General features: G+C 46.5%; 1 protein-coding gene across 3 annotated transcripts in view; it reads left to right on the top strand.

Moving 5' to 3' along the window:
• Window positions 1–60: 60 nt before the first annotated feature.
• LOC131663293 (E3 ubiquitin-protein ligase CBL) overlaps window positions 61–10685 on the top strand; it is a 37952-nt gene continuing 27327 nt past the window's right edge. For all 3 annotated transcript variants that reach the window (XM_058933618.1, XM_058933617.1, XM_058933619.1), the window contains exons 1-2: window positions 61–643; window positions 1211–1762. In XM_058933618.1, coding sequence (XP_058789601.1) covers window positions 1218–1762 — 545 coding nt within the window. In that variant the 5' untranslated portion in view covers window positions 61–643; window positions 1211–1217. The remainder of the gene's footprint in view (window positions 644–1210; window positions 1763–10685) is intronic.

The raw sequence follows: 10685 nt of genomic DNA, 5'->3' as shown, positions 1-10685 counted from the left end.
GCAGCAATAGCAGCCAGAGCGAAAGTGCTGCAGACTGTATGTCTTAGTCTATACTCTGTAGTACCAGTATGTACAGTACAGTAGTATCAGAGTCGAGAGGAGTCAGATATTTCGTTTAGTTACTGTCTGAGTAATATCGCGTCATGTAATCTCTGATTATTGCAACGATACATAGCTTCATCCAAGTTTTGCATTCACTTTTGTTTGATATACAGTCGCGTTTACGAGCTACAATTTTTCGTGCGTGGAACTTCAAAGCTTCAAAATGCGGAGACCTCGACGTCGCGGCTACTGCTCGCGACGACGCCAGTGCACCGGCTGAGAGAGCAGCCTCGAACGCGCGTCCATTGAGAGAGTGAGAGCCTATACGCGAAGAAAGAGAGAGAGAGAGAAAGGACGATCTCGCAGTTGAAATCTCTAACAGTGTACATATTGTACGTGGTGAAGCGGGACAGAGTGCAGTGTACCTATGCCCCTTTCGGTGCGACACCTCCTCTTCTGGACGAGGAGGAAGAAGCAGCAGCAGCACCAACGAGTGAAACTCGTCTAGTCGACGTTTCAGAGAACTGTTGCATCTTTGCCGACGCATCTTTTCTCCCCTCGCAGACACGAGATATATACAGCCAGACTTCTATTTATCTCGGTAATGAGATGTCTCTGATTCTATGGCTTTTCAAAGATGATTGCATGGTTGTTGGAAGGTGCTTGGGATGTATACGAGTGATTCTGTGCTTGTGAGTGTATGTGTGAATGATATAATGATTTGTGTATCACATATCTTTAGCTTCGTAAGCTGTGTCATTGATTTATCATTTGTTCAACGTTCAGATTATTTGATTGGAATTGGCGAACCTAGTTATGTTAATCAGTCTCAATTGATTCAGTACACTTTCCTTATTATGTAGATTTTAACTAATTGTAACTATCATATTCAAGTGAACAAAAAATTTGTATGACTGTTTTTTTCTTTATCGAGTCAGTGTTTTTGTTTGGTTTTGCAAAATGTTATTAACTTATAAAACTTATCAATTTTCTATTTATATATCTATTACCATTTATTATCTATTACATTTGTAATATCTACTTCATGTAGTATGCAATTACTTTTGAATTAACTTACTACTCATAACAAGCTACTGTTGTCAAAATATATTTTACTATTTATGTAATAATGCAGTACATCTTATGAAATATATACAATAACTTTCAGAGCCAAGATGTCATCTGGTCACAGCAGCAGAAGTCGAGCAGTGCAGATCAGCTCGATCTTCCAGAAGCTGCAAGGTCGTTTTGCTGACGCAATGACGCCACCAAAACTCTCCACAGACAAACGAATGCTTGATAAGACGTGGAAATTAATGGATAAAGTTGTGAAGCTTTGTCAGCACCAACGCATGAACCTAAAAAATTCTCCACCTTTCATTCTGGATATATTGCCAGACACATATCAACGACTGAGGCTCATTTATAGCAAATATGAAGATCGTATGCATGTTCTTCACAACAATGAGCATTTCTGTGTATTTATAAACAATCTAATGAGAAAGTGCAAACAGGCCATCAAACTGTTCAAGGAGGGCAAGGAAAAAATGTTTGATGAAACTTCTCACTACAGAAGAAATTTAACAAAACTTAGTTTGGTGTTTAGTCACATGCTTTCTGAACTGAAAGCCATATTTCCTAATGGAGTGTTTGCTGGTGATCAGTTTCGCATTACTAAAGCAGACGCAGCCGAATTTTGGAAGGAGCGTTTTGGCAACAGGTTAGCCCTATAAATATTATTCAATTAATATTGATCAAGCCATAGTCAAAATAAATTTCCTTCGATAATTAACTCATTCAATGCCAATGCTCTGGCTGTTGTCTGAATAAGCCATTAGCGAAGAACCAATTGATATCATATTATCAGATGGATTCTAATCTGTTTACCATACTCTATCCATTTAAGTAAAAATAACTTCCTTCTTTAGTCATTCAATTCTAGTCTCATGAATTATTAATTGAAAACTGCATAAAATAACTTCTGTACTTACTACCTGTGAAAGGGAGGTTACAAATACGAATAACGCTCGAAAAGTCGAATATCTGATTGATAGCGTGAAGCGCCTCGAAATAAACTGAATTTAACACTAAAATAGATTTTAAAATATAGAAAAACTTAATAAGCATTTATCAAAGTTTAGTCGATTGTATCAATGACAAGTTCAAGTAGCTGTAATAAGGTACTTGGTTTCAATTGATGAGATCATTTTTAAATGACTTATGTAGTTGTCGATTGCGTTAATTTAATTACTTTATGCTTCGGGTTCTTTTTGTTTCTTTATCGTCGCACATACCAAATGACTTAATATCATTTTTATTTCTGCCCATCATTCGTCGTTCGATTTTGCAAAATGAAATGATGAAAGCCGAGAAATCAAGCATCCGTTGAAATACGTCCAAGCTATATAACGGGCACACTTCCTCGATCGAATTATCCGGCGTCAGCTGGGAAGTTCATTCGAAAAACAAACAGCTAGCGCATCGACGTCGTCTCTGGCACAGCGTCAGAACGGAAAATTCGAAACACATCCGCCGCCACCACCGCTGCTGCTGCTGCTGCTGCACACGAAAACGTCATTTACATTTCTTTTTATAGCGGCTTCAAGAATTCTCTTTCTCTCTGATGTAACTAAAACCTGCATTATTGAAAGCAGGCCAAAGACGCACCGCTAATATGTCATAATTAGATCATGGGAATTTAGAGCTTGACGTATTTATCTTTCGATTATTTTTTTCATTCCGCAGTGATGGCCGAAGTGCGCGATTGAATTTCGTGACCGCGAGCGCGCTACGTGTGGTGAATTCGGTGGTATGCAGGGAGAAAAAAATCGCTGGTGCGACAGTCCAACTTTTTCGTCATTCATATTGCCTTCACGGTTCTTCTGCAACACGGGATCATTTTACTAATTGATATCCTTATCGAAAGATCAACCATTACACTGAATAAGGAAACATGGTCATTGTGCAAATTACTGTACGTCTGCGTGGCCATTCATTCTTCCCACTTGCACAGATTGATTAAAAAACAGCCCACACATTGACGACAATGAAGGATCTCCGACGGTGGAAAAAAAAAATTCTCTACCAGCTCGACAATACAACGCTAACTTTTTTACGATTCGCCAACAATCGGCGGAAGATTCACTGCTCGCACGCACGACCCATGCGGACGTGCAACGAGTATAATAAACGCGCGCGTAAAAGCTCCCAAGTGTCCCTCGTAAAATTCGTGTCTTGCGTCGTGCCGAAAAAAACAGAGAGAGAGAGAGAGAGAGAATGAGACACGTCCCAGTTGAAAAGGTCAGTTCGACTTCCTTGTGCGTGGGATGCAGGCACCGCACGACCTTTTTTTTCGCATATTGTTTACGCCCCCCCCCCCCCCCCGTTTCGACATATGTGTTTACGTTTAATCATCAGCGTAAACATTCTTGCTGAATTTCCTATAACAAGTCGAGTTTCAATTCGATTAAAATATTATCTTTTGATTATTCGTACGTTTGAAATTGATTGCCAATCTTACGCCTTTTCTGACTAGCATAAATGCAAAAATTTCGCGCTCGGCGCCTTTTGTGTCACGCGTGTCGACACGCCAATATATATATATATCCTCTCGGATTCATTACGTCAGCGCGCATAGCTTGTTATCTCGTAGTTAGCAGGCCGGAAAAAGTCCATTTTTGTAGATGATTCTTGGGTTATTGGGTTAAAAAGTTCATTTTTGCAGAAGATTATTGGCAGCTTTTATTACGTTGCCTGGACGATAAGGAAAGATACATGTTTTTTTTCAAAAACAACGATCACAAACGAAGAAAAAAATTCGCTTTCTGTTTTATTTACAAGTCGCCAAAATCACGTGAATATACATTTCGAAAAGTATTCACGCTCCAATTAATCTTGAGTGCGACGTTTGTCATTCGATGCTCCTTTCCACCGTGAGAATTTAATTGGAAACAACTGCGCGTATAACGAAAAACATGGTGCCTCGCGATGATGAGTAATAGCTAGCTTCTCGGAGGAAAACTTGTTCTAATTGAATTTCTGGTTGCAATATGGCACTGTGTTTAGTTATCGCAGCCGTTTTTGAATACAAAGAGAGAAATGGATCTGCGCGAGGCTACCGCTGTGCTGACGTCAATAAAGGAAAACAAAAGTTGTGTCGATCTTGGCGACACGATTACGAATACTCGCGCGCGTATAATTCGATTTGCCGGAGGAAAGTGTGACAGATTTTTCTTCTTTTACGAGGGAATTGCTTTTTTTTGCGAAAAATAACGTCGCAGCTTCTGAAGGTTAACGAGGAAAAAGGTTATTTAAAGAGTGGGAAGTAAGATGTTTGCAAAATGCGTCGAGACGTGTGTTTAAGAGCTGTACAGTGTACACATGTGTCAATTGCAATAGCTGAATTCGAGCTGTCGCAGTGCTCATTCACGATCTTGCCGTTCGCTTAGCGAACGCACGAATAAACCCAAAGCCGCATTAATAATGCAACTAGAACAATACGTCGAGTAATTAACTGCAGGCATTGAATGTTTATGAACTCGTAGACGCAACGCCGCAGGCAAAACTGTAAATACCGATAGCGACCGAAAATTGCTGCTCAGCCTGGGGTCCACCTGCCGGCACGGACAATCGGTCAAGCCCGTCAAGAATTTCGGCAGGGGGGGGGGGAGCATCTGGAGTCGCGTATGCGTGCGTACCTTCTCCGAAATTCGATTAACCGTCCTTAATCCTGCGGCCGTGTGCGCGCTCGCGGAGCGCAGAGTTGAACGAACCCTATCGCACTCGGTCTCTCGCCTCTCTCCTCGCGCCGGTTTCTTTTCGGACTACTATATGCATGCACCGCCTCCGGCTTTCCGCTTCTCCGCGATGCACAGCTCGCGCCGGATTGCATTATTGCTGTATTGAATAACGATCGCCGGCACTTGCAATGTGGAAGTCGCTTAGAGAGGGTGCGATCGATTGCCAACGTTTCTTCTTCTTCTTCTTTTTCGATCTTTTCAGTCGGATTGGCGCGGATGAGCGGCTTTTTTTCGGCGCTCGTATAGTTGGGACCAAGCACCGTTGTTTCTTTTTTGTTGCTTTGTCTTCGATAGCTTTCTCGAATGTACGAATGGCAACCGGGATTCGCGAGATGACTCGCCGGTACATCCATGCTCGAATCGAAATTAAGTGTCACTCTTGGATTTGAAATTTCGTCGGAAACTCGTCCGTTCTGACGTCTTTGTCGCGAGGAACGGAGCTATTTCGATACGTTTACGCGTGAACTCGGCACATTATATACGGACGCGAGGAAAGGATAACAAACTCGAATTCGATCGACGACCCGCTAGCGGGCCAAACGTCCGAGATCTGGCGCCCGAGGAGCAGCTTCCGCTGGCGATCGCTGCGCGAATCCTATCCGAATTATAACATCTAGAGGAGTACAGTGTATGCGATACTCATATTTCTCTCTCTCTCTCTTACTCGCGACGCGCGCGTGCACTTGTCTTGCCCACGCGCGAGTCATTTATTTATTTTTTTTCACGCGCGCGATGGCAATACACTTCCGGCGCTCGCCCGTAAAATATGCGCGAGACGACGAGCGAGATAAAAGGGACGCGGCCCACGGTGGAGCACGCGAAAAGGAAAAAAAAAAGAGAGGAACGTCAGCTTCGGGTCTGAATTTACGTCGACGGCTCGCGACTTTTCCGCGCGAAAGGATAGCCGCTGCCGTTCGTCGTTATGAATGAGAGTGGCCGCGAACGTGGGCGGAGCACGTACACGACCACGCTCGATCGATCCTTGTGTTGCTTTTTTTTCTTGCTCTTTTAAGTGGACGTAACCGTTTGCGGCTGCTTGCCCGCGACGAGGGATCTTTCGGCGAGGCTTCGCTCCGCGAGGGAGAGAGAGAGAGAGAGAGAGAGAGAGAGAGAATATACGAGACGCGAGGTCACAGCTTTCTTGGGCGAGCATCCTTCAATAACGCACACCCTGGACGGACGATTAGATTTTCCCCATTCGACGATTCGTCGACTCTGATATTAGTCGCGCGGAAAATGAGGCTCTTTCGCGGCTGCGTCGCAGTAAAGGCGAGTGCAAGTCCGTGAAACGCGGCTAGAAGGATGAGAAGCGCGCTGAAAAAAAAAAATGTAAATGAAATAGGCGTCGAAAGTTGGCAAAACGAGCGCGTGGAAGGAGTGACCGGGTACCTCAGGAGGGCGAGAGGAAGAAGAAGGAGAGAGACGCAGGACGCGCGAGCTGCTGCAGCCCTCCCCGAGCTCAGCGTGCTGCCGAAGCGAGGCACGCGGAGCGAAGATGCCGAGGGAGAAATTGTCGCGTGACGGTCCGCCACGCCGGGCATGAAGATGACGGAACGGCTCGCTCTGCTCTGGATCGACAACAAACTGGCGATTTGACGACGAGCAACGATTTTTCGGGCGGACGCGATGCCGTTCGCCGATGACGCCAAAGACTTTATATCTGGGTCAGCGACGCGCCGAATTATCAAAGAGTTGATATTCCGCGCTCGGCTGAGTGCCATCAAGGTTTCATAAGCGCATTTTATCGTCGCGCTCAAATATTTAAACGACGCACGCGAAATTATTGACGGCGCGACGTGCAATTATTTGACGGGAAAAAATACAAGTGTTATCCGCAATAAAAAAAAAACAAAAAGAACAAATCCAAAGGTGGATAATTTTGCGACGCGGAAAAATGTAATATCGTTATCTTGAAAAAACACAAGACTCGGTCGCGGAGCCAACCTCTCTAGCATGGCCCCGATAACAAGCTGTGGATTCATCGACAAGACTAATCGACTATATTTTTGCCCAATGAAGGAAAATACCAGCGGAGCATTGGCGAGGAAAATGAATTTCAGACGCGTTGCATTATTTATTTCGGCTGCTCGCTCTCGAGCAAATAGCACCGGCAATGAAAACAAGCAAGCGCGGCGCGTGGGAGCGAGAGCTTTTCCTGTTTTCTATGAAAATCCGTCGGCGCCTTTCCTCGCCAAGCGTGCGCCACGACAAACAAATCCCGGCTGCAGCGGTGCGAGCGTCCCCAAGGTGGGCACAGATCGATATTCCAGATCGGCGATGCCAGTAGCAATGAGAAAAACAGAGGAAAGCCGCGGTGACGCGCGTGCGACGCTTCCGTTCGAGTTCCCGTCCTGCCTCCCACGCGGGCGCGAGTCCCATTGATAAATAAGGAGCTACGCGCGACCGAAGCTACATCTCGGTTATTTTTTATTTTTATTTCATTGGCAGCGACGTTGCCCGCCCGCCCGCCCGCCCGCCCACGCGCGCGCGATTTTCATTGATAACGGCGACGTGTGCGCGTGCTCTCAATGGCAAAACCACTGAATCCGCGCCAAGTTTGTGCTTATATACGTGTGCGCGCGCACGCGTGTGTATCCCTAGTACGTCTCTGGCGGAATTTATTTTTGGACTATTTCTCTTACGAGTTTTTAAAGAGAGGATGGTTTTCTTTTATAACAAGGCCGCATATGTAATAAATTATGATTCCGCTATATTATCAAATTGGCTATTTTAGGAATATAAATATCTCTTATTTTCTTTTCTTTTTATAGAAGTTTTGCGTGATTGCTGAGAAATTATTGCGCGACGCCGATGTAAGAGAAAACGCAAGCGGTAATCATGATTTTTCGGATCATGAAACGAGCTTCTCGAAATACGTGACATTTAAAGATGTCAGCTTACCATCAAACATCAATTTTCTCTTCACTCGTGAAAACGAGAGTGACGTCGCGAGTACCGCCGGGCTTGCTCCATTTCCTCGACAAATTAATTCCACCGACGCACGCGTGCGCGCGAGGCAGCGGAGCAATCAGCTGCGAGGATGGAAAATAAAAGTCAGTCGCAGAAAGTTGCGCGTGGGGCGTGAACGATTTTCGGCCGATGCGTGACGAAGCTTACCGCCGCCGAGGCCGGAAGTTTCCACTTTTTACTTTTTTCTTCTCCCCTCCCCCTCTCCCCCGTCGTACACGGACGTACGATACTCGCGCGGCGCGTTTATTCGCCACGTTTAACGGTATTCGTCGATTTCGTTTTCATCGCTGCTGGATTTACACACGTCGGACGTGTCGCCGGGGCTTGGCCATCTAGATTTGGGCCAGAGTCAGCGTTTCGCGTCAGATCTGCGCGCTGCATCGGTGTAAATTGTTGGATTTGAGGCTGCCATCGATACTGTCGCCGGTGCAACACATATACGTTTCAATTTATTCTCGTTGGGAGGAAAGAGAAAAAAAAAAGCGCTGAAACGTTCGTGCCGTGTGCGCGCGCGCCGATAGATGAAGTAGAGTAAAAAAAAGTAATACTCCGGGCACAATGTATCGTGAAGCGAGGAAGCGAAAGAAAAAAACAGACGAAAAGAAAGCAAGTCGAGAATTCTATCTGGGTCTTTCGGTGTACAGGGACTACTATTAAGGTCCACATTCCCGCGCCGAGGGAAGAGAAGGAATGGGCGGAGTGTAGTCAAGTCGTCGATAAACGTATCCCCTTCCCTCTCTCTTCCCAAAAAACCTTTGGTCAAGTGCGTGAGAGCGATGCGGGCGGCCGACGCACCTTCGTTCCTTTACTGTTTTTTTTCTCTGACGGAGCCGCCCGTCTTTTGATTTCGAACCTATCTCGCAGTTGCCGAACGCTGCTCGCTCGTGTCGCTCGTCAGTCGAACAATCATTTTCAAATTTCAACGGGACACGTCCGATCCGATTAGCATTGATTGAGAAAGCTCGGCGATCAGCCGTCGTGTCCGTTCTTTCGCGGCTGCGCGCCGAGCCGAGCTGCGTATCCGGCGAGCGGAAGGAAGGAAGGGGAGGGGGGGGGGGGGGAGCTCTCGATCCTGACGTCAGCCTTGCGAATTACGCTTCGGCTCGGTCTCGCGCGAACGGCGCGTTATACCTCGCTCTGTGCCGCCGAGCCCTGCTCTCGCACACCTACTCGCTTTCCCGCGGGCGCTGATCGATGGGCGCGCGTTCTTTTTTGGCTGCCGTTACGCGCTATCTTGGCCTTGTCGCGCCGGGTGCGCGCGCCCAACCTCCTGCGAAGAACTGACCTTCGGAAAATCGGATCTTTTCGGGCAGAGGCCTTCGAAACCCCAAGAGCGTTACGCGTTCGCGCGGCTGCTCGACGTTGCCATTTCGATGGCAGTGGCCAAAGGAAAAGGGCCTCTCGCGTCCAGCGAGAAAGGCAAAAGGAGGAGCGATCGCTGTGTGGCCTGCATTTTATTTTGCGCGCGCGGCTCTCGGTGTCGAGCGAATTGAACGTCAATGTCGCGCGCGCACGCACACGGACACACCGCGGCAGTTCGCTTTTATTCCCGCGCCGCGACCTCTCGAACAAAGCGATACGCTATATTGAGTAATCTGCATTATCCCTTTTATCGGGCGCGATCGCCTTCGAAGGTGCCAAACAATACGCGAGCCGCGCAAAACGGGACACGTTTCGTGAGAAAATTCGCTTCGCACCGAGGAGAAAACTGCCTTTGCGCCCCCCCCCCCCCGCGAATAAATATTAAGTCTAAGAGGAAAAAAAACCTCTGCACAAAAGTGGCACTCGTAATCGACTGAATATTTAACTTTGCTTTCTTCGGATATACCGATAATTTGCAATTCGTGCGCGAGAAAATTTTACGTCTGTTTTCCGTTGAATTCAAACGTGTAACAATTGCGAGCTTCAGCGTGTAGGTCGACAAGCGTTGAAAACTACGCGCGCGCATTATGCAGGTCAAGTGAATAAGAAAACGAGCATTTTTATTCAGGTCCACTGAAGGATACACACAAAGTTCTTTTGCTTTTGCGCTGGGAGAGCGCGATCAAAGGTACTGTCCCAGATTTTCGATTCTCCTCGTAAACACGAAATTTTCGCCTTTAACCCGACCAACCGCCTCGTCGTTTATACTCGGTTGCTGCTGTTAAGAGCAGTGACGCAGGCATGACTATAGCAACTTTGACCTACTGGGAGAGTGGAATCAGGGGAAGTTCGCTCTCATTTTTTATGTTCTCTGCGAGTCCACTTTTTTCCCTAGTTGAGAAGATGATAATGCAGCTGGGCTCGTGCATTTTCCTTTAATTTGGCCTCTAGACGCACGCGACGGAACGAGCTTTAATTCGCGTTTTGTCACGCGAATGTAGAACGCGTTATCGAAGTGTGCATACTTGAGCTATGTAGACTACTTTTCGTAAACGACACTAAAATATAGCAGAAGAAAAAAAAGTTCGCGAATAATCTTGCGCAACGCTGATCTTTCGACGCGCGAATAGGAAAAAAGCACACGCGCACACGTTTATCTTCTTAGCTTTTCTCAGACTGGCACCGGTGAGAGGAATTTTCAATTCGACTCGCAAAAGCATGACCGAGTAACACGTTCATTGACATATGCTCGCCTGCAACGCATGAAAGCGCGTGAACCGCGCGCGCGCCTCGCCATTGATATAAGAACCGGAGCTGGAACGGCGAGAGAAGAAAGCGCGTCGTGATCGACAACTCGGTCGTGCTTCAAAGGCTCTTGTCGTAAGAGTAGTGCGCGTATCCATCGTCGATCGAAGCTGCACAAGGAAATGGTAAATTAGCCGAGATGACATTGTACACGAACGAAAGCGTAAGGGGATCATCTGAGGCGCGAAGCTCGATCTTTCATTAGTA

Source organism: Phymastichus coffea, unplaced genomic scaffold, assembly GCF_024137745.1.
Source record: "Phymastichus coffea isolate CEN01 unplaced genomic scaffold, Cenicafe_Pcof_1.1 PCOF00033, whole genome shotgun sequence".
Lineage (NCBI taxonomy): Eukaryota > Metazoa > Arthropoda > Insecta > Hymenoptera > Eulophidae > Phymastichus > Phymastichus coffea.
Note: the sequence above shows the minus strand (reverse complement) of the source record. Positions and strands in the feature narration are given on the sequence as shown.